General features: G+C 43.6%; 1 protein-coding gene across 13 annotated transcripts in view; it reads left to right on the plus strand.

The window, feature by feature from the left end:
* The window catches only part of LOC147034052 (oxysterol-binding protein-related protein 2-like), a 127,365-nt gene that overhangs the window by 10,055 nt on the left and 92,769 nt on the right, over positions 1–24,541 (plus strand). For 3 of the 13 annotated variants that reach the window (XM_085875745.1, XM_085875774.1, XM_085875737.1), the window contains exon 2: positions 14,351–14,439. The exons of 6 other annotated variants lie outside the window; for them this stretch is intronic. In XM_085875745.1, coding sequence (XP_085731871.1) covers positions 14,437–14,439 — 3 coding nt within the window. In that variant the 5' untranslated portion in view covers positions 14,351–14,436. Of the gene's footprint in view, positions 1–9,336; positions 9,418–10,421; positions 11,227–14,350; positions 14,440–24,541 lie in introns of those variants that run through there. 4 more of the 13 variants (XM_085875754.1, XM_085875764.1, XM_085875728.1 and 1 more) reach the window with 4 other exon arrangements.

The raw sequence follows: 24,541 nt of genomic DNA on the forward strand, positions 1-24,541 counted from the left end.
GGCACGATATGCGATCGTTGACACACGTCGACACAAGTTCCTTGTAAGTTACTCATAAGTTGAAACACTTCGAGGTAATGTTTAGCATACCCGAAACTTATTTTTCCGTCGAGGCACATTTTCTTTTTTTTCTCCTTGGCTCCGTGAAGGCACGTGACGAAATGTCTGAAGTTGTTGTTGTTTTTTATTATTATTTTCTTTTTTAGTCTCACGAATTTTAAAATATATTCTGACATTTGCTTTTAAGTTTCGACGTCGACGTGACAATATCCTCAAACAGAAAATATTCACAGAAGAGGAACTAAGAACAAGACATGAGCAAACTGAAGATGCAATCGGACGTGACGAAATATCGGAAGTTATTGTTGTTGTTTTTTTTAAAAAAAAACGCTGCCAATACGTTATTATACGGTAGCTGTAAATTAGAAACACGGTCAGCAAGTTCTGTGGTCGTCCGGAAGACGTCAATCAAATATGTCAATATGCGTTGCAGGTACGTTACTCATAGGTTAGTTTTGTTAAGTTTTGGGTTCGCTAAGCATTACCTCGACGTGTTTCGACTTATGAGTAACTGACAAGTAACATGCCTAGACGTGTGTCAACGATCGCATTACATGCCTCGACGTGTGTCAACGACCGCCATACGTGCCTCGACCTGTATCAACGATCGTGTAACGTGCCTACAACACGTTACTCGTAGGTTATAAATAAGTTTCGGGAACGCTAATCATTACCTCGACGTGTTTCGACTTATGAGTAACTTACAAGTAACGTGTGTCAATGATCGCATAATGTGCTTACAACTTATGGCCAGCGTAGCGGAATGTGTGAGTCATACGCTGGCATACGTCGTAAAATTTCAAGCATGTTAAAATTTGAGGACAACCGCAAAGTACAACGATGAAAGCCAGCGTACTACGACGTATGGTAGTGTTTTTCAGCGTGCTCTTAATGTTATCAAAACTTACCCATAACGTATTCGACGTGTGCCAGCGTTTTAGACAAATTTTTCACAAGTCGGCATACGCTGGCTAAATCTTCAAGGTGTGACAGCGCCTTTACAAGAACAAGCCAATTTGATTTTGTTTCAGGTCCGGATCCAGATCCGGCCTGTCAGTAGGATAGAAAATGTCAACTGTTCAGCTTGGTGGAGGTAGGCACTCTACCGAGTGCCGGTCTTGTTATTTCTATCCTCATTTTGGATGCTTCATTCAAGTGGATAATGATACGTCTGTCTCATCCCCACTAGAGGTGTTTGTGCATATTGTGGGAAGTTACATAGTTGGGTTGTCAGATTCTGGTGATTTGTGCACTTTAAACCTTCCTGAACATGCTGTGTGCTTCCTCTTCTTACTAAACCCCCCCATTGGAGAAGAAAACCATGAATCGAGCAAGCGTGGTGCAGTGGAGTGATTATACTGTATATGTGGTGCTGGGTGCAGGTAAATTCACCACTCATTTGATGTATGTGGAAACGCCCCACCACAGACCAAAAAAATGACTTGTCAGCAGGCAATTCACAAACGCTGATTTCTCGTAGTACAGGCTTCTCGAGACCGTTTTAGTGTTTGTACCTTGGGGCCAAGGTTATACTTTGTTTTACGTGCTGGCAAGTGTATCCAAGTATTGAGCTTCAACCAATTTTGAGTTGTGTAATGTGAATAGAAGAAGCAGAAAATTACAAACGGACTGTTTTGGGTCTGTCAGTTTTGTAGCTCAGCAGTTCCCTGCCACGTGTTAAAAAAATTCCATAAGCCTGGGCCAATTGCCCCAGCGGATAGTAAGGTGGTCAAAGTCCAAATTTAACTGATATCGTGACACGCTGACCCTAAGGACCAAATGTGGCACAGTTCTACTCTCGGACCATACCAAAACTTCTGAGAAGATGTCTGTTTTTAAAGGTCAAGGTCAAAGGTCAAATTATGTTTTTCTCATGATTTTGCTGTAATCCAGCATAAAAATATTATATTTGTGTCTAAACCAACATTTCCAGGGTCAAGGAATCCATTTATCTTACGGGAAATACCCTCAAGTGACGGCCATATTGGATTTCAATGTCAGGTCAAGGTAAACATGAAATTCAACGATTGATGCCCAAATGAACAAGTCTATATTTCCAGAGCCATTCAGCTACAGGAATGTAATCTAACATTGAACAATGATGGACAATGCATCCCAACAATTATAGAGGCAGTTCATCCCACTTTATTCAACAGTGTTCTACAGAGTTTGATTTAGGAGGTAAGAAAAGACAATGCAGACAGTCACCTAATACCTCCCATTCCGATGACACACGAGCCTTTTTCTTGTTCCTCATAATTTCTCTGACAGACACAGTGCTGTGCATGTCAGCCTTGCATTCTTGCACTTGCAATTCTTTGAACAAGTGGGTGCTGCCTTTCAGCCACACTTCATTAGTTCTTTGCAAGCAACAGCAGCAGCTGGTCAAGTTGTCCAGATTGGACGCTTCCTCCAACCCAGAAAATGATGGGTTTCAGACTCTCTCTCTCTCTCTCGAAGTACTGGTTTGGTACAGACATCGGTTTATATGTTGGAGCAGCATGTTATGGGTTGGAGGAAGCTTTTCCAACAGCTCCTGTCAAAGATCATTTACCTTAACATGTGGGGTCTTATTGCCAGACATGGTACAGGTAAACAGCTCGATCATTTCTTATCCTGGAGATGTAATTTCCTGTGGAACAAACACATTACAGTCAGGGAGGTGATTGTGAATTCTTCTCTCGCTATTGGATAAGCTTTCCCTGTCTTCCAAACTGGTTTTTTTTTTTCCTTTACCACTGAACTGGGATGTTTCATCAGAACCAGAGAATGAAGCTTTCACATCAGCTTCACGCTCCTTGGGAACAGCTCCTGTCGAAGATCGTTCACCTTGACATAAAAATGTTGGTTTACACACCAATACCAACCCTTCTTCATTAAACCGTTGACGTACTGCATCGGTGAGCCAGTCTTCCAGTTTTAACACGTTCTTAACTGATGCTGATATGAAGTTCATGAGGTTGAGTCAGCATTTTTCTGCTTCGGGTTTGGGTATGCACACGCATTCAGACCGATATGTGAAATGGCAGCTTGGAGACTATCCTTTTGGTGACATGACTTGTCTGCTCCCTTTGCCTCTTTGAGTGGAACCTGATTAGTTGACTTACCATGCTTTAGCAGCATTTTGATCCTTGTCATTTTGAGGGAGCTGGGTACTGCACTGTCCTGAGAATATGAGAAATTCTGTCTTGAACATTTCCTTGTATATGACTTTAGCTCCATGTGCCATTGTGAGAGCATCTTCATCAAAATCACTTGACTTAAGTTCTTCTTTCAGTAGGTTTTTCAGGCCCTCATTAAAGACTCGAAGAGTATTTTTTTATCATCTGACCGTTCCTTACACTCATCTGGGTAGTAGTGCATCAAGCTGTTATCGAATGTCGTTCTTTGAAACAGTCTACATTTTTGATAGTCCTCATATGATTGTAAGGCTTTGCCATCTTGTCTGTACGCAGAATGTTTTGATGTGGCGTCATCCGTTCCATATGCGACAAATTTTGCCGACTCCATGTTGACTAGTATGGTAACATTTTCTCTCCTCTTATTAACTAGATTGCTGTCTTCCTGTTACCGTTAGTCTTGCTGTTATTCGGTCTCTGGAAATGAAGAAAAGGACCATTTCATATTGAGCTACACAAACACAATAAATCATGGGAATCAGCATATTTATGCACAGGATCAACCCCAACGGATTCATCTGAAAAGTAAAGGAAACATTGCTTTCATAGCCAGGGATGTGATCATCTCCCAGCAAAAAGAAAAGGGAACGGACTCTAAAGCTGCCAAAGGCAGTGATCTTAGCCGGCCGTTGCCAGTGCTGGTGGAGTGGCTCAAGTCCAAATTTAACTAAAATATGATTGGTTGTTCTCTCCAATTATGGGTGAGAGACTCTATTATGGTTCTTGGAGGGATGTATCAAGTGTTTAGTTTTGGTGTCCCTGGTGTCTCACTTTTTGAAGAACAAGCCCAAAAACTTTAATTTGATTTGGGCAGGTTTTGAGTCTAGGACCTCTCGTACCTGAAGCTGGAATCATCCCCAAGTCGTATTTGTAAATCTTTGAACATAAATGTTCACTTTTTATCACCCACATTTGTAATCTGTGGCATATCTGTAATAGTGTTTTCATCCTGAGGCAGAATTTAATGTGCTTCCATTTGACTAATATGATGAGTTTGCTATATCATGAACCATCAGTGATCTCTGATCACAGCCCTCTAGTTGGGTCTTGTTACTTGTATGTTTTAACTCCTAATGTTGGCATTGCAAGTGGAATATGCTTGAGAGCCTCGACGGTGCACGTTTCTGTCCAAGCTGTCGCTGATGATTCACCAGTAAGTGATGAAACTGGTCCCTGGTGGCTGAGGGAGTATGTGGCATTGGGATTGTCATTTATGCACTACAGTACTTGTGAATGTCTGCAGCTGCAGAGAAAGAGAAACCTGTGTAGGGCTTGAAACAGTGAAGGGCTTACCTTGTGTAGCTTTTCTTATTGGCTTTATGCAGTTTCTTTTAGCGAGGTGCGTGTGCGTGTGCGTGCGTGCGTGCGTGCGTGCGTGCGTGCGTGCGTGCGTGCGTGTGTGTGTGTGTGTGTGTGTGTGTGTGTGTGTGTGTGTGTGTGTGTGTGTGTGTGTGTGTGTGTGTGTGTGTGTGTGTGTGTGTGATATATTTCACTCTCGTATGCTCAACACTTCGCTTCCATCTCTGATGGCTTCAGTCGGCCATACTTGTTTGTGTTTGTGTTTGTGTTTTTTTTTTTATTTTTTTTATTTTTCCCAAGAGCGAGGATTCTAAAGGTCACACGTAAAGGATACAGAGCCACCGACCACAGTTTTGCCCTTTTTATGGGTTAGTCAGGATGACGTCACACAGTCGTTTACTTGTGACCATGCAAACCTAGTCTGCTTAATAATGTATTAAACCTCCTCGCATGATGGTGCATTGAGGCACAGATCGTGTCTCATAACAGCTGAAGCTGCACAGAATGTGAGCATCATTGGCCATATGTCACACGAGCACATTTAATTGTCTTTGCTTCATAACCAAATGTTAACTTGAGAGTATGTTTACCCCCCCCCCCCCCTGTAGGAAATAGAATGCAGCTGATGTTTTGAGCATTAACCCGTCCTCAGGGAGGGCTGGTGGTAATTTTTTCCTTTTTTTTTTGTATACATTGACGAGACTCGAATGAGAGCTAACGCATAACGCACAAGGGGGGGCATGAGCCAAGAAGGGTGGGAGAGGGAAGGACAAAACACTGTGGAAGGGAGAGGGATTGAGTGGGGTACATGGGGTAAACAAGATGGACACTACAGGGACTTTCAGGAAGGAAAGCAGGGAATTTGAAGGAGGTGGGGTTGGGGTGGATTAACGGGGGTAGAAAAGATCGTGGTTTTGGATGGGGGAAGTTAAGAGATGGTGGTGAACAGCTGTTTTGAAGACCTGGAGGGAAGAGTGGGATTGAAGAGTGTGGGAGTTTATTCCAAAGGCGAGAAAAAAAAAAAAATTAAAGAGTGAAGGTGAGCAGTGATTCATGATTTTGATAGTTTTACCAGAAGGGGGTTGCTTGCGGACCTTGAGCGCCCTGCGGAAATTGTGTGGGGGGGGGGGAAATATCGCAGACAGAGTAGGGGGGGAGACCGGAGAGGAGACAGTAGAAGACAGAAAGACCACCGACGTGCCTGTGGTGAGGGTGAGAGGCCCAAAGACTCTGCTTAATCACGGGAAATACCAATGTTCCTCTCATGGGAGAGCTTGAAGGTTTTCTCGCGCGTTTCCACAGCATAAAGCCGAGAAAGGTGAGGGGCAAGAGCACCAGCCCAGAGGTGAGAGCAGTACTCCAGGTTGCGGAAGAAAACTTTGTTTGTGGTCAGGAGCTCAGGTGCGCCAAGGAAGGACTTCGCACGACGGAAGATTCTAAGTCGGTGACTGGCTTTAGAGGCCAGGTTGGAAATGTGACTTTCCCAGGAAAGATCGTAGCAGGTAGTGAGACCCAGAAACTTGAATGAAAGGACTTTTTTGAGAGGATTGTTGAGAAAGTTGCGGGGGGTGGGGGGTGTTCTAAACGGTCCCATTGGAGAGTCATCGTGAGAGTGTGAGATTTATCAGGATTGAAAGACATGTTCCACGTGTTGGACCAGCTTGTGATTTTATCCAGATCTGCAGAGAGAAAAGAAGCTGCAGCTTGCTGGTGTACATATGTATCATCATCTACTCCAACAGGATGTGACAGAGGAAATAAACTTTCAGGGATTAATGAGGACAGCCTGAAGTTGTACCTGTACAAGTTTTGTTTGATTTCCATCAAGTTTTGAGAGAGGAAAAAAAAAACAAAAAACATTTTCTTTCGCCCATCTTGACATTTTCTTCCTGTTTGGGGGGATCGCTATTATCCGAGCTATATAACCACGATGTATAATATATGCATCTAAGCAATACGTATGTTTGGTTTTGCTTCACGTAGTAACCGAGGTTATTTTTTTATTTTTTTGTGAGCGATCGGGGCAGTGGTATGTTGCCTATACACCGCCCAAAGAGTAATGTGTCAGAAGAACGTGTTGCATGCTCAGAACAAGATCGCCTGTAGAGCAGGTACAACAACGTCTGAGGGAGGACAGATGGTAGGGTGGAGTCATCAGCAAAGAAATAAGCAGGATTTTCCACAGTCTGAGAGATCATTGATGAAAACCAGAAAAAGAACAGGGCCCAGAACGCTGCCTTGAACTCCAGCCTGGACCAGAAGAGAGGATGAGAGAACTGCATTTACGGCCACACGATGGCTGCAACAGGAGAGGAAGTCTGTGAGCCATGAGTGGAGATGTCCTTGGATACCATAGGAAGAGAGTTTAGTGAGCAGGGCAGGGTGCTCGACCATATCAAAAGCATGCAATATGTCTTGGGATATGTCTCTCATTTCATGTCTGGCATTGAGTACCTCTATCCATTGTTGGGAGAGCAGAAGCAGCATATCCAGGGTAGAGTGACCTGGTCTGAAACCAAATTGATGATCAGAAATGAAGCCATTGGAGAAGAGGAAGGATTTAATGTTTGAAGTGATGATGGATTCCATAACCTTGCTGATGATTGGGAGAAGGCTGATTGGTCTGAAGTTGCAGGGATCTGTTCTTGCACCTTTTTTTTATGCAGAGCAGTAATGTTTGCTGATTTCCAAGCAGATTGCAGAAGACTTTGAGCAAATGAGAGGGTGAATAGAACAGAAAGAGGTTGAGCAAGAGCAGAGGAGCAGGTTTTTAGGACACGTGGGCTGATGCTGTCTGGACCAGTTGCAGAATCTGAGTCGAGGTTTGACAGCGAATTCTCCATTTTATCAAAAGAAAAGGACAGAGTCCAGGGACAGTTGGGTGCGTCTGGATAAGGTGGGTACCAAAAGCGATGGGTTTCGGATACAAGATTTAGATGCGAACACTGAGTTTTTAAGCATTCAGCTTTTTCACGTGCGGTATCAGCAGTGCGGCCATTTGAGGTAAGGTCGGGGATGGTGGGGGAGAACATTCACCAGAAACAGATTTGAATACAGACCTGGCTCTCCTGAGGATAGACACATACTTGTTCTGAGTTTTATGGAAGGAACTGAGATTACTCTCAGTTGGGTTTTCTCAGTGTTTGAAACCATAGTTAACATTGATATTGGCCTCTGGACTATTATGTTTTTGGACAGTTTCCATTTTGGAAGGAGTAAGAATAAGGGGACAAAAAAATTCCTTTGTTGTCTTGCAATGCACTGACCGGGGGAGGGGGTTACATGCTAGACCTCTCCATGACTGTTTTCCTTTTGTGTCCAATAAAAGTTGCCACGTGGAAAGAATATTTCATTTGTGTAGACACTGTTGTTTCTTCATTGTCAGTTTACTTTCCTCATGAGGGGAAAGGGATTGTTTTTCTTGTGTTTCTTTTGTACTTTTTCTTTCTTTCTTTTCTAACAAATTGCAATGGCACACCATTCCTACATTCTTGAGTCGATTCACTTCAAATTTTGCATGGAGGTACCTTGGTCCCTTACACTCAGACCCTTTTTATTTATACCGTTCTGATCTTATGAGGTAAATCAGTAAAATCGCACCTTTTGCCTTGCTATTTGCTTGTATTTGAGCCGCGAAAGATGTAATTTAGCACAAAGGTGCTTTCAAACACCTCATGTGGGGGTGTCGGAAAATGTTGTGGTTACTTCTTTTTGGCATTAAGCCTGTGCAGTAATCGGATGTCAAAATTGTTTGTAGTAATGTATTAAGGTTTTTGGCTTGCCATGCTTGGAAGTTCACTTCAACCAACTTGGACAAAAAAAATAATACTTGCAACAGCCCCCTCCAGACAAAAGTAGGTCAACATTGGTCTGGTGTCTTACTTTTGATTTTTACAGGGCAAAGTTCAAAATAAAGGGTTTTTTTTTTTTTTTTTTTAGCTTCCCAAGACTTTCCTTTTCAACCAATGCAGACGAGACTTGGCACAAACATATATTGCTGCAGTTCTTGCAGAAAAAGGCAGACTGATATTGTTCTGGCGTCTTCCTTTGAATTTTACAGGGGTCAAATTTCAAAATTGGTGATGGAATTGAAGGGGTTGGCTTGCTGAGTCTTTATATTTAAACGAATCCGAAGGAGACTTTGCAAAATAACATCTTGCCACAGTCCCTTCAGACTAAAGCAGGCAAACATTGAAGTGGCGTCTTCTTTTTGACTATCATTAATGTGGTCAGACGGTGTTGGGGTAGGGAGGAGGGACATACTGCATTGACTTGTGAATGTCTGCCCTTCTAGTTTGTAATGCGTTTTAACTTGGAAGCTTATTCAAGATGGCAGTTGAGGATTAGACAGGCAAATAGGATAGGCTGTCCCCTGACTAATACTGTATTTGAATATGCCAGGTTGGCTGCAAGTTAGCTTGCAATTACGTATAATTAGAATCCATCGATTCTGATCACGATGCGTTAAGATTGCAACACTAATTTGTCCCTGCCCTTGTGCTTGATGCTTACGGTGTTTTCAACGGCTGCAACTAAACATGTTTGTTGTCATTTTTTTGTTAGGGTTAGGTTTGTTTTTTGTCTTCGAGTGGTGCCAACCCACTCCCTCTTTCCTCCTCCCAGCAACTGCGTGACATGTCAAACACAAAGGCTCGGAAACATTTAAGTGGCCTTGCTGCAGTTTTTGAGATCACACTGCATTACATTTGCTTGGTTTTGTTTTTGTTGTTGTTTAATTCAATTACCCGTCCAATCTTATCTTGGTTGTGTAGTTGTGACTCGACATTTATGATTTGTGGCAACTGCAACAAAGACTCCACGTAAACGTCCTTCCTGCCAAACTCGCCTTGGATTGTCAGCTATGGACAGAAACTGCATCGTAAGTGGTGTTGTGATTGTTATTATAAATTGTTTTCACAGGTATACTTTTGGTATTGAGCTATTTTGTATGGTAATTTTTTTTTTTTTTTTTTTTTTTCTTACAGTACCATGACTTTAGTAGGAATTTGACATATATATATATATATATATATATATATATATATATATATATATATATATATATATATATATATATATATATATATATATATATGTCAAATTTATATTTACTGGAAGAAATTTAGATGAGTTACAGACAGAGCTTCTGGATGATCTTTATTGGTGACAAGTTTTTGGCCAAAAAGTTTTCTTGTTGGTTTACAAGAACAGCAGGCATGCGTATAAGATAATGGTACGATGTCGATACATAAAATATCTACCAAAAAGATGGAGGGACTGTGACAGCTCTCACCTTCCTCAATGGGAGCACACACACACACACACACACACACACACACACACACACACACACACACACACACACACACACACACACACACACACACACACACACACACACACACACACACACACACACACACACACACACACACACACACACACACACACACACACACACACACACACACACACACACGTTTGGTTTAAGGAGGGTAATGAGTGATTTTGCCAAGTTTCCAAATTTTGGGACTTCTTGAGTGTTGGTATGAGAAATTGCTTATGCTTGTGAGGGCTGATATGCCATGTGGTCCAAGGTGTTTTACTGTAAATTGGAGATGTTGTTAGGGCTGGTAGCCTGCAAGTTTTTGATGTTTTAGATGATTTTTTGTTGTTGTTTGTGCGGGAGTGAATGGCACGATGGTGGTGTCGAGTTGACAGCTTAGTTTGAGTCTTGTGATCCTTCTTTCCTTTTTTGTGGGTCATAGATGACTTCTGTTTGCGTTGTGGTCGATGAGAATGTTATCTTGTTTCTGTGATGGTAGTTGTATGTTTTTTTTTTTGTGGTAGTTATGGCTGCACGTAAGGGTTGCATGCCACTGTTGAAGTTAGTGATGTGGTTTATGATTTTGTCCAAGTGTTTTGTATTGGTTGAGTGGTGGTCTAATGTGTGTCGAAAGGACTGCCAGTTTTTTTGTTGTTGTTTTGTTTTTCTTTTCTTTTTCACTGTTCGTGTTTGAATCCTTTCTACTGTGTCTAGTGCTTTGGGTGTTGGTGTGTTGTGTTTTAAGTTGTCTCATTTGATGAGGTGTGCGATTTGGGGGTTGTATTTTTTGATATTGCTCTTTGAAATGTATTTAGTAGCTGTGGTTGTGATTATCATCTTGAACTATTTTTGATGTGGATGTCAATGTTGGAATTCTTGTTCGGGGTCATGCACAAAGTTATCCCACATCGCCTTTTTATTACAGCGCGTGGCGACATCGTGCTGTTATATAATTGGCTATTCTGTCCTGTGTCTTCTGTCACACTTATGGCCGCGTATGTCCCTTTGATCTGAGGGCTATAAATATAAATTTGTCCAACATCACAACTCTTCCCATCATGCATGCTAATTCACCGTGTCTACATTTAAATTTTATAACTGCAAATTGTTTCATCATTCTTAACCTAGACTTTTACTGCCCCCAGCCGTGCGATATCGAAGTATTCGCTTCTTGTTTTATTTTATTTTTGAATACGGAGTTGAGTCTTGTGGAAGTGCTGGAATTCTGTTAGTACTGGATCATAACACGAGAGAGGATGAACACAGATGACACCAACAGCGGAGTTGAAGATCAAAATATGGAAAACAATTGAGGAGGAGTGAACAACGTGGATGCATAAGGAAAAACTGGAAATTTGGAAGGTTGGTTTGAAAAGGGGGGTGGGGGCGGGTTGTCACGTTGGTGGAAACTATGATTTTTGGTAGAGATCTGACAGAGTTGGTGCTGAACAGCTGTCTTGAAGACCTGGAGAGAAGGATGAGATTGAAGAGAATGTCGAAGTTCATTCCAATGATCAGGCATCCGCCGGAGCAGCGCGTCACTGCATCCATTTTCTTCCGGTACTCCAAGGGCCTCCGTCTGGTTATCCCCCCAGGCAGATGCCTGGTCCATCCCCATCTCCTTGAGATGCTGATCAACCACGAGGCACGCGGTCGGCCCATTGGCCTCCTCCACTCGCAAGGCTCCCTCGCTGAGAGAATCTGGTGAGCAGGATCAGTGTCAGGAAAACGAGCCACGTGTCCACACTGTCACAGCTGACACTGCAGGAAACAAATCTCATTTAACCCCCTCTCAGCAACCGCTTGTTGGACACAGTTGAACTAGCGATAGCCAAAGTTTCTCTGAAGAGACTTGAGACCAAAGTAATTTAGTCTCTGTCTCAAATCCCTGGTCAGAGTCCAAGTCTTGCATGCATAGAGCAAGACTGGAAACACCAAGGACCTGAAGATTCAGACTTTCATTGTCCTGCACCAGCACCAACAGCACCAGACCCCATGATCCAGTGAATACACGACTCCCCAGGCCCGACCCAAATGTCTTTTGACCTTCGGCTCACAGCCAGTGGAGACATGAATATCACTGCCAAGGAAAGTGAATCTCTCCATGACCTTGACATCCTCACTACAAACCGGAGAGGAAACTGTAGAAGACAGAAAGACCACTGACCTGCCTGCTGTGAGAGAGTGAGAGGCCCAAAGACTCAGCCTCATCGTGGGAGATGCCAATGATACTAAAGGCCTTGGTTTCCACTGCGTGAAGCCGAGAAAGGTGAGAGGCAGGAGCACCAGCGCAAAGGGGAGAGCAGTACTCCATCAGGCTGCAGACAAAAGCTTTGTATGTGGTCAGGAGCTCGTGGGCCGAGGAAGGACTTTGCACGATGGAGGATTCCGAGTCGGTGACTGGCTTTGGCGGCCAGGTTGGAAATGTGGCTTTCCCAGGAAAGATTATGGCAGATAGTGAGACCCAGAAGCTTGAATGAAAGGACTTCTTCAGAAGCTTGAAAGTTCAGCATGGATGCCACTGATCCCAGGAGCTTTACCCATTTCAACCAGTTCACCATAGCCTCAATTTCCACAAACGAAGGTGGATCACAGTTGATCAGAGGGTCAGCAATAGGGGTAGTAACACCCCTGACATTCAACTCAACTAGTAACTCGGCCTGGTACAGCTGGCAGTAGAAACTAGCTCAGTGGGCCTTCACTTCAGCCTTCTCTGTCAAGAGCCCACCACCCTCCACTCAAACTGCAGTACACCGAGGGATGGACTTGGATGCATGCAATGCGCGAATTCCCCGATAAGCAGGATGAGAATCGCTTGACCACAGGTGATGCTCTACCCCCTCACAGATTGCTCATAGTAAGCCTCCTTGTCTGCCCTCAGTGCACATACAGTTTTACAAATCAACTCCATGAACAGCTCAGCTCTGCCATTAAGCCTGGCCCTTTGACTCTGGCCAATGGTATTCAGTGTCCTTTGAGAGACCAAATTATTCTTCACCTTTTGGTGCGTTCCAAGACATCCACCGGCAACGTCAAGGATAGTAGTCTTTTTTTTTTTGTATACCTTGTCGAGGCTTGTATGAGAGCAAACACACAACGCACATCAAGGGGGCATGAGACAGGTCTTAAAGGCACTCCACAACTTTTTCAGGATTTCCCAAACCACCCAGACCCCCCCCCCCCAAATCCCCACTCAGCCGGTTCACAAACTCCTTAGCTACCCTCTCATCCTTGAGATTTCCAACATCCAGCCGAGGGTGGGATAGCACCATTCTCCCGGATTTAAGCTGCAATTTCAGAGTTGCAACAACAAGCTTGTACGGTCGGCATTGAGGAACTGAGCACTCTGGTAGACCCTGCATTTCTTGATCATCCTCCAGTGACCATCAACGAGCACATGGTCGATCTCCTTTGCCATACCGCCAGCGTTGAAATCCCAAGTCCAGCAATGAGCCTGTGGGCGATGAAATCATGAACTAGCCACTCGAAGTCCACGACCTCTTCCAAAGTCAAGGAACTTAGTGCTATTCTGGTTCACAGTTCCAGACCCATGGGGACCAACACATGTCTCAACCATTCCACTCAGTGCCAGTTGATGGATTGAAATCCTTCAAGGCGAGAAGAGTATCGCGCCTGGGACACTGATCAACCACAGACTCGAGCGCGGCCTAGAATGCGTCCTTCACGCTGAGATCACTCGCCTCAGACGGAGCATATACAGAGACCAGGGGAACAACATGAAAGGGGTGACTAATGCTTTGTCTCATAATATGCTCATTGAACGGTGTTGCCTCAATTATCGTTGGAGTTGACTTATTGGACAGAGCTGAAGCAACTCTTTGGGCATGGTAACCATCAGAGTGACCAGACTAATACCTGGTGTAACCACCCGCCATGATCTCGCCACTATCCGGTGTCTGAACCTCAGAGTGTTGCAATACTGATGTTCAAACGCTTGAGCTCGGATGATAACGGAGATGATCACATAGTGATCATCCTCTTGGGGATTTGACATTCCAAGCACCTACTCAAAGGGACCGCCTCAGGTTAACCCAAGGAGACCGCCATCTGGTGGGTGATACCTCAGCACCACTCCGCCACACACCACCGCAATCTGACCCAGGAAGTTTTACCCTGTGCTTTTTTTCCTATCATCAAGAATTTGGAGTTCTGATGACTTTGTCCAAATCCTGTCATCTGGTGAGCTTCCCTGTAAAGGCCAGCAGCACAGGATGTACTCCCACGGAGTGGGTTTTCAGTTTTCTTTGCATTTGTGGGTTTTGCGGAATGAAATGTTTTTTGGTGGCTGGAGTGCAAATCCTGCCACCAACCTCTTGTATAATGTAACCCAAGTGCAGGACGTCTGTCTACAGACAGTTGGGCACTTGATATGGATTACTTGGTTGTGGTCCTGCAGTTGCAGTGAGCCTGGATTTTGTTACTTTCACCAGAAAGGGGTTGATTATGGACCGTGTTTACTCTGCAGAAGCTTTGGGGGGGGCAAGGTGTGAGGCAGGAGTGCCAGCCCTGAAGAGAGGAGAGAAGAGAGAGGTACTCATCAAGCTGTGGATAATGGTATGTAGACTGAGTGACTGATTCCATGTTTTAAGCCATACAATCCTAATGTAGATCTATGCACAAATAGCAGCTTTCATTTTGATTGCTTCCCCGTTGTATTTTTTTTATCCCCGCGCTTTTTGAAAACAAAATCGGGGAGAATATTATCTGCTTCTTCTGTCCATCGTTGTGCTATCTCCTCCAAAACAGTTGTGCAGAAATTCACCAAACTTGGTTGGCATAATCACCACATGGCACGAAGGTGCGAGAGAAGTGTCATTTTGGCCCTGCCTCCTGGGACGTGGTCAATGGGTCAAATCTTGACGAGTGCAATTACAGGCCCATTTTAAACACTTTTTTTTGTTTATTTTTTGTAAGAAAACTTTGTATATGCAATTATCATTGGGGGATGCATGAAATATGTACCCTCGCAATTTTTGGGGGGGATTTGACCCCCCGGTTTATTTCCCCAAGCGGTTGGGGCTTTGGATCACAGTGGTGATAATGGGGGGGCAAAAAAAACAATTAACTCAAAGTTTAATGTTAGGTCATTCCCGGTGGAACTTTTTGCCATCTCTCAACTTTGCCTTAGGTAGGAACTGTGTGGCTTTGCGATGGCGCACCACTGACTAGCACCAGTTAGAATTTCATTGGTACTTGGTGCTTTAACATTTCCCAGCTCTTTCAGGACTCTACTTACCTCACATTCTATCACTATTGGTTCTTGCTGATATTCTCTTTCTTCAAAGGTTGGTGTCGTCTTGCTGTCTTGTTTGTGTAAATTTTCAGTTGTAGTCCTTTCACCTGCATTTCTTCTGTCTGATATTTTCCTATTCTATACTTAAGGACCCCAATCCTAGGCCTCAATTTTCCTTTGATCTCTCCATGAATTTTTTTTTTTATGACCTTCCCATGATGCTGCAACTCTCTCTATGCATGAGGTGTGTGTGTGTGTGTGTGTGTGTGTGTGTGTGTGTGTGTGTGTGTGTTTATACATACTAGCAGGGGTACCCAGCGTTGCTGGACAACGTCGGTTCCCTCCTCCCAGCCACCCCTTGAGGGACAAAATAATCGATATGGCTGAAATTCATCGATACGATGTATAGATGTTTATCTTCATTGCCATGTCATGAATCTGTAGTGTGTTCAGTTACCAAGTTTCTTGTCGAGCACTTGCCAAGTGACTTAAGCACTCAAGCAAGCACTCAACCATTGATAAGGAATGGCTTATCGCGAGCGAGCTGCTTGGTAACTGAACACACTACTGGACATCTCAACAGCATACAGTACATACAAAACACTGACAAAAGGACTTTTTTTTCATTTTTTTTTTAATTCAAGATTTTAAATATTAATCATGAGTATCTTCGTTGTAATGAAAACATACCTTGTTCAGAGACACGAACTCGGCTTTATATTTTAGATTCGGCGACAGTGAGACCTCACACAAAACTTCTATGTTTACATGATATTTCCTCCAATTATTCTTTTCCTTCTTCATCTCCCTCTCATCGTAATTAGCAAATAAACTTTGTATCCCCTATCATATCATTTTTCCATGCATTTTGAGATGTTATGAAAAGGCTCCAATTATTAGCACATTTCTGCTGTTGTAGACATTGCTGCGCGATGACGTCATATGTCGGGACATCTTTTTGTCATACTTTGCATGGAAGCAAACATGTGATACAAGCCGGTAGGCGACATGGGTGGTCGCGATATAATTGCATACTATTCATACAGTTTTTGACAAAGAAGTTGATTATAGTGCGCATAAAAGCGTGGAAGCCGATTATTTTTTTATTTATTTATTTATTTTTTCTTTCGAAAAAAGAAAGTCTAAATTTTACGGATTTTTTTTCAAAAATTTCAAAGTCCCGTTTCTCGATAACGGTGGTGTCCAGAGCAATGGTGCTCAAAAGCATACAACTCGACTCTGGTATGAACCTACCAGTCAAGTTTCATCAAAATCGGTTGACTCCTCTGGCCCCCAGAGCCATGCAGTGGCCGGGACCCAATCGGAGCGCCCGATTCGGGTGATGACATCACTTCGGGGTGTCGCCCCACCCTGCAGCGCAAGGTTTATAAAGGACGGATTGTGAAGCCGTCCGGAGGAGTCTTGAGCGTCGTCAGAAGAGTCATCAGCGAGTCGTTGTCATTGCTGTTGTCGTGGTCATCCTCATCTTCTTTGCTGGTTTTGGATTGGTCTCTGCGTGCCCCGTCTTCGTCGTCGTCTTCACCGACTCGCCACTGGCTCCACTCACCCACCTGATCCTGTCTGCCATTCCTCCCACTCACTCTCGACTCAGTCTTCTCCACCCACTCTCCGCTGGCTCTTCCCAAAGTCCCTCTCTCACGCCTGATGGTTGTGCCCCTTCTCTGGATAGCCAAGCAGGAGATGACGTGCAAATTATCAAGGAGGGATCGTTCAGCGGAACATCCCCCCAAAACGACTGGGTGGCACGGTCGGTCAATCGTGCAAGGTATTACGAGACCGTTAGCCTCATCTCATCTCCTCTCCTTTTTCTTTTTGTTCATCATCTCTGTCAAATAATTTTCTCAGTCATCTGTACAATTGAACATTTATTTAATAAACAACATAAACAAACACTCATATGCATATGGATTATCTGAATACTGACTTGCTCCAGATCTCTGAAATACATGGAGAATCTTAGCCCCTTATATAGTGTTCAGTGAGACGTGGTTTTCTATTTTTTTTTAGGTGCTGGCACCAACTTTGTCAGGTCTTGATATCCTCCAGATGGAGCTTATCTTCGACCTTCATACTGCCCCAGCCTGACCTGGTTGAATGGTTGTGACATATATTTCAAATCCAGACATGTTGATCCTCTCCCAGTACAGAAAAACACACAGAATGCTAGAATGACGTCAAACTTCAACTCTTATGAACATGAAAGATATGTTTCTATAGTATATCGGTTTTAAAAGTCAGTCTGCTTCTCCCAGACTGGGAAGATATATTATCTTGAAGCGATTAGGGCTTAGTGAATACTTCTGGACATTTTCCTAGATCGACATTCCAACTTGTTGGCCTTTTATAAAAATTCCTTTATATTATATATTTAAATGATAAGAAATGCTGAATCTGGCTTACTGGAAAGATATGATTATGTTATTTAAAATAGACACATTGAGTACATTTTTATATATTTATTTTGATACCAAGTTTTTTAATTATCAATTTATTATTTGTTTTATCACCCTCAAACCCATTATGCTAATTTTTAGAGAAAATGCATCTACATCTCTCTTCGTGTGTGTGTGTGTGTGTGTGTGTGTGTGTGTGTGTGTGTGTGTGTGTGTGTGTGTGTGTGTGTGTGTGTGTGTGTGTGTGTGTGTGTCATGGCGCCTGTCTGGAAGGAACCCGAGATAACTCCCCCCCCCCCTGTTCCCCTTTGAGGTCTTCTCACCTGATCCCCAGCCCACAACAATATTATCTGGACCCGGAGCCTTTTCTTCTCTTAGATTCCCGAGCTGTTCCTTTACTTCTTCCACTCCAACTTGGATCTTCTGTAAAAACCCTTCCCCCCTCCTCGATAGATACTCTCAGCTATTGGCAATTGTCCTGACTGTTCTTGTGTGAAAATTGAAGAAAAATACCTGTTTAATAAGCCTGCTATCTCACTTTCATCACTAACAACTTCCGGTGCTATTCCTTAATGGGCCCACACTGGTCCTCACCTGTTATATTCCCCTGATATACTTAAAGAAAGCCTTGCTATTATGTTTAATATTCTTAGCCGTGTCCTTCTCGTACTCTCTTTTGGCTTGCCGAGTTATTAACCTCCGCCATCGAAGATCGGAGGTTACTGTTTTCACCCCTTTCTGTTTGTTTGCTTGTGAACAGTATTATGGAAAAACTCCTCGACGGATTTCGCCGAAACTTGGTGGGGGGGGGGGTTAGGTATGGTCCAAGGATCATGCCATTAGATTTTGGACTTGGTCCCCCCCCCAAAAAAAAATTTGTTAGAGAATTTTTTTTTATTTTTGTTGCATTTCTACATGTTTTAAGTGATTTCCACCCCCCCCAAAAAAATTTAGAGAAAAAAATGTTTTTTTTGCATTTCTACATGCTTTAAGTGATTTCCAACCCCCCCCCCAAAAAAAAAATGGAGAAAAGAACTATAACTCTGTCAGCACTGTTGACATCATATTTAATGAATAAGATATAAAGTTCACTTGAGTGACCCAGCAGTATTGGCAGCGGAGGTTTTGCACTCTCCCGAGTGCTTCCCCTCTAGTTTTCTTAACTTGTTTCTGTTTACTCTGAGAGTGATATAAATCTAACTCAAGTCCTGTGATTTTAAACCTAATACAGGGTGTCCCCCAAAAAATACAACTATTCATCTGCAAAGAGGATGGTCATAACATATATTTTTAAAAAAGATATATATGGCTGGATAGAAAGGTTGAAGTTTATTGTACCAATGTCAAAATTGCCACCAAAATTTAAATTTTGGTATAGAAGCGTCGTTTTCTTTTAGACCACATGTTCGACGTAGGCTCCACGTTGTCCGATCACTGCCTGCAAATGCGTTGTCATTTCTCCATCACTTTGGGAAATGTTTCCTAAGGAATGTTCTGGATTTCTCGGTGGATGTTTTCCTTCAGCTGATCAAGAGTCTGAGGCCTCGGGTTTCCATAGATTCTGTCCTTGAGATACCCCCACAAGAAGAAGTCTGGAGGAGTAAGGTCAGGGCATTACGGTGGCCACTCAACGTCTTCGTAGAGGGAGATAAAGCGGCCCTCAAAATGTTGGTTGAGAAAATGCCTTGTTTCCCTGGCTGTATGGGGCGGTGCCCCATCCTGCTGGAACCACTGGGTTCTCATCTGGATCAGGTTGTTTCTCCTACGGTCCTGAGTACGTAGCTCAGGCAGATAGAATTCCTGAATCATTTCGCGATGGTTCCTCTGGTTTACCGCGCAAGTGCGTCCCTGGTCATCTTCAAAGAAATATGGACCAATTATCCCATACCAACCAACCGCCACCCACATGGTGCCTTTGAGAACAGATCGAGGCACCAGTTCAGTTGATGCATTTAATACCAGCATTTTCAGTTCCCCAGTACCGAAAGTTTTGCTGAAATTTTTTTTCTTTTTACCATACTTTTCAGCACTTGTATGGATTGGATTTTAGGGAGGATGTCGGAGAGTTCCAGCTGCGGTGCATCGTTTGGGAATGTCAAGATCTCGGACCTTGATTTTGCAGATGATGCAGTCAGTCATCTTTGCAGAGACTTTAGATAGCCTTTTGGGGGCCCTCGAGGTGCTGAATGAAGAGTCGGAGCCGCTGGGATTACGGGTTTCTTGGGTCAAAACTAAGATCCAGGCTTTCGGTGACATCTTGGATTCTGCTGTCCTGTCTGTGTCTGTTTGTGGTGAGGATGTTGAGGTCGTGGTGAGATTCACTTACCTTGGCAGTGATGTTCATGTCTCTGCTGGCTGTGAGTCAGAGGTCAATAGACATCTGGGTCGGGCCTGGGGAGTCATTGATTCACTGGATCATGGGGTGTGTCACTGCCGTTACCTGTGCGGGAGGACGAAAGTCGGAGTCTTCAGGTCCTTAGTACTTCCAGTCTTGCTCTATGGATGCGAGACTTGGACTCTGACCAAGGATCTGAGACGGAGAATTAATTCTTTTGGTACCAGGTCTCTTCGGAGAATCCTTGGCTATCGCTGGTCGGATCTTGTGTCCAAGGCGCTGTTGCTGAGAGACTCGGATGAGATTTGTTACCTGCATAGTCCGTGAGCGTCAGTTGCGGCTGTATGGACATGTGGATCGTTTTCCTGATGCTGATCCTGCTCACCAGATTCTCTCAGCGGGGGAGTCTCGTGAGTGGAGCAGGAGGCCAGTGGGCCGACCATGTGCCTCGTGGTTGCAGCAGGTTGACCATCATCTCAAGGAGATGGGGATGGGCCTGGCATCTGCCTGGGGGATGGCCAGATGAAGGCCCCTGGAGTACCGGCGGAAAGTGGACGCAGCGACGCGCTGTTCTGGCACATGCTCCCATACCTGACCTGAAAGTTTTGCTTGTTTACCTGCCCGGACAAGTGAGCATGGCATTCGTCCGTCGTGTGAAGTTTTTTGAGGAAGTCTGCATCTTCCTCCAACTTTCCTGAGAACCAATTTGCAGTCTAGTCGTTTGCGTTTCTGTTGATCAGTAAGCACCGTTTCCGTTTGAATTTTGTATGGAAAGCAGCAATGCCAACCCTCCCGATTTCATCGGGAGGCTTCCGAAAATTCACCCAAACTCCCGCCCTTACGATCACTATCCTTATCCTCCCGAAATTTTGATATTTTTGCACTGTTCACTAATCAGAATGTACTAGTATGAGAATTGAATGAAAAGCATCGTCTGCTACGTATAGCATGTGGTAACTCCATAACGTTTGCTGCTACCAAATTGTACGTAAAAAAATGCAAATTCAAATGAGGAGCAGCGAAACATTGGGTCTGGATCTCGCTTAGGCGATCATGCACTGAGATTTAGTGCATGCGGTATGTGTGCAATACAGTGCATGCGGTATGTGTGCAATACAGTGCATGCGGTATGTATGCACAGTGTATATGCATGCGATACGCTCACTGCATGCAGCTGGGCCCCGTACCAGCCCGGCGGTCGCGACCACCGTGCGGTGTTTAATTTAACAGCCGCTAGAGTTCTACGAGTCGCGCTGCAGCTGTGGAACATCGACTTCGAAGTTACCGATGCTTCAAGCCCTCGATGTTAATTACGAAATGGCAGAAAAGAAGCTTACGAAGACCAAGAAATGGTCTCAGAAGTACAAGACCGAATACAGTCTCCAATACCCGTGTATTCGAAAGTCTGAAAGAGGAATTCATCATGCGTATTGTACAGTATGCAGCGTTGATATTTCAGTTGAGCACGGAGGTCGCGATGATATTCGGAAGCACTTGGAAGCAAACGGCACACAGACATTGCAAAGGAGAGATCTTCGAGCACGAGTACCGGTACACTTCTGAATTATTTCACCAAACAAGGGACAAGCGAGGAAGAGGATGTTACCCGAGCGGAACTTCTCTTTAGTGGATTTATTGTGGAACATAACTTGCCCATATCAGTCTCAGATCATGCTGGACCTCTATTTCAAAAGATGTTTCCAGATTCAAAAGTTGCTTCAAAGTATGGATGTGCAAGAACAAAAACTTGCAAGATGTGCAAGATGTGCAAGAACAAAAAAAAAAAAAAAAAAAAAAACAAGAACAAAAAGCAAGAAAAAAAAAGAAAAAAAAAAAGAACAAAAAAAAAAAAAGAACAAGAACAAAGAAGAAAAAAAGAACACTGGTCAACAATTTTTTACTTTCTGAATGTTGTCTAGATTTCTACAAGTGAATTAGGGTATTCTGGCACTGCTGAATCAGGAAATGGCATCCGTTTCTCTCCATCAGGTCAGGTTTTTGTGCTAAGTTGATTTGAAAAAAATCAGATCTTGTGACAAAATCAATTACATTTTTGTGGCATTATCAGCTGATTTTTGTCAACACATATCATCCTAAACATGTTTTTAAGAAAAAAAAAATGTTTTGCCAACAACATTTATTGATTACATGATAGAAACATCGATTACTGTCATCTGAATGGTGGGCATTGATAAAGGTAAGTACAAGTAAATTGCATGTTGCGTCACCACTGTTCAAACTTCAGGGCTTGAACTTCCGTTTCTTCGAACTCCTGGAATGTTCAGCGGCAGGGAGGTCTCTTCAGATTCCAACAGTAGTCAGCCATCATGACTGCGTCCCAGCGACCCTGATACCTGGTCTCCATCTCCTTCATGTCCTGATGGAATCTCTCCCCCTGCTCGTCACTCATTGAACCCAGGTTCTCAGGAAACCGGTTCATATGTGAAAATAGGTAGTGCATCTTGATGCTCATGTTGCAGTCCAGGTTTCTGAAAGCAGTCAGCATGTTGTTGACAAGTTCTGCGTAGTTTCTGGCCTTATTGTTGCCAAGAAAGTTCTTCACTACCAAAACAAATGTATTCCACGCTTCCAGTTCCACTTCGTTCATTGAGTTTTTGAACTCTGGATCTCTGATGAGCTGATGGATCTGAGAACCATCAAAGATGCCAGCTTTCAACTTCTCCATGGTCAATCCTGGAAAAGCCTGGCACAAGTAAGTGAAGCAGTCACCATCTTTGTCCAGAGCCTTGGTGAACTGCTTGATTAAGCCGAGCTTGATGTGCAGCGGTGGGAAGAGTATTCTGTCTCTGTCCACCAGAGGGTCGTTGATGACGTTTCTTTCTTTGCATGGCACCAATTCCTCCCGCACAGGCCAGTCCTTCTTCGTGTAATGCTGAGCACGGTCCCTACTATCCCACATGCACAGAAAACATGGGTACTTGGTGAAGCCAGACTGTTGTCCCAACAAAAAGTTCACCATCTTCAGGTCAACACAAATAAACCACTTATGCTGATCATAACCAATTTTCTCCAGCACGTACTTCACCGCTTCATACTTCTCCTTCAGTGTAGTCGAGTGAGCAATGGGTACAGAGGCAAACTGGTTGCCGTTGTGTAGCAGAACACATTTCAGTGATCGCTTGCTGCTGTCAATGAACAGTCTCCAGTCTTTGGGTTCGTACTGTGGCACTCCAAGCTTGAGCAGAAGCGCATGTCATAAATTGGCGCATGTAGGTATTGTACATTCTTCAGAGTTCGTTATTTCAAGAAATACAACTTTTTTGTATCACATTATTACAAAATCTGCCCCATTAACTTTAGTTTTTGATCCACGAACTTTATGCTTTGCCTCACCAATTTTTGGAAGATTTTGAGGTTTTATGACTTCAAACTGATCCCTTTTCGACATAATCACCTAGAACTATCGTACCTGAATACTTCTTGTCATTAAAATAATTATTTCCAATCAAAACAATTATTTGACATGACATTTTACCCCCACCAACTTCTTCTAAAATGCTCCACACATGCGTACATGTGAACAAATATGTAAAAAACGACATGTGGCCATATCTCAAAAACTTGACCTGATTGAACAAAACTAATGTGAGTTTTGGATTCAGCGCATCAGATTCGTCCTAAATCAGCTTAACAGTTGCAGACAACAAATTTGTTGTTGACCAGTGTAATTGGTGAGTTGTCAAATGTTACTGCTTCATCTATTGCCGATATTGCTAGACTAGCTCCATTTAGCCTAGCTACAGACGGTAGCAATGACAATGGTGAGGCCCAGCTATATCCTGTCCTGATTTCGTACTATGACAACAGTGCTGGGATTGTGAAGCAAGGTTTGCTAAGTTTGCCTGCGTGCAAACAAGATTCCACTGGAGAAAACATTTTCAAACTGCTTGATCATGAGTTCAGTGACAGGAAAATTCCGTGGGAAATTGTGTTTCCTTTTGTGCTGATAATGCCTCTGTCATGGTGGGCAAGCACAAAGGAGTCGCTGCTTATATCCACAAACAAAATCCAGAGTGCTACATCATGGGATGCCCTTGCCATATGATGCACAATACGGCCAAGAAGGCGGCTCAGGCCTTACCCATTGAATTAGATGACTTTCTCATCGATATTTACTACTACTTGGACAAAGTAGTAAACGCGTCAAAGGAGTGAAAGCACTGCAAGAACTCTGTGATGCCCCGACACACAAGATTCTGAAGCATGTCGCAACAAGGTGGCTGTCCCTTGGTCAGTGCCTAGACAGGCTGATTGAACAGTGGGAGCCACTTCGCCTCTTCTTCAAAGAAGAAGTACGAAGAAAAATGCAACCAACTGTAGCCAAGACTCTAACAATGAGCAAGAAGGACGGCACTGTATCTACTGCCAGTACTGGCACTGCAGGATCAAGCACTAGTGGAGCAGCATTCACCACTACCACTGCAGTATCTGCTGCGAAGAAGACAGCAGGGACAACACCAAAACCAATGCTGAGAGCAGGTAGCATCACCGGCCCTTCATCACGTTCATCTACAAAGCAGATCCTCCAGAGTCGAGAAAGACTGTGATAGTCCCATCTACAGGCAAAGAAGGACCCAAGTTAAGTTCTGCTTTTGCCAAATCACTTGATAGAAGCTCAGCAAAACCTTCGAATCAGAGGTCTTCTTCCTTGGC

This window comes from Eptatretus burgeri, chromosome 1 (assembly GCF_056783735.1).
Source record: "Eptatretus burgeri isolate ZD-2024b chromosome 1, Ebu_testis_v1, whole genome shotgun sequence".
Lineage (NCBI taxonomy): Eukaryota > Metazoa > Chordata > Myxini > Myxiniformes > Myxinidae > Eptatretus > Eptatretus burgeri.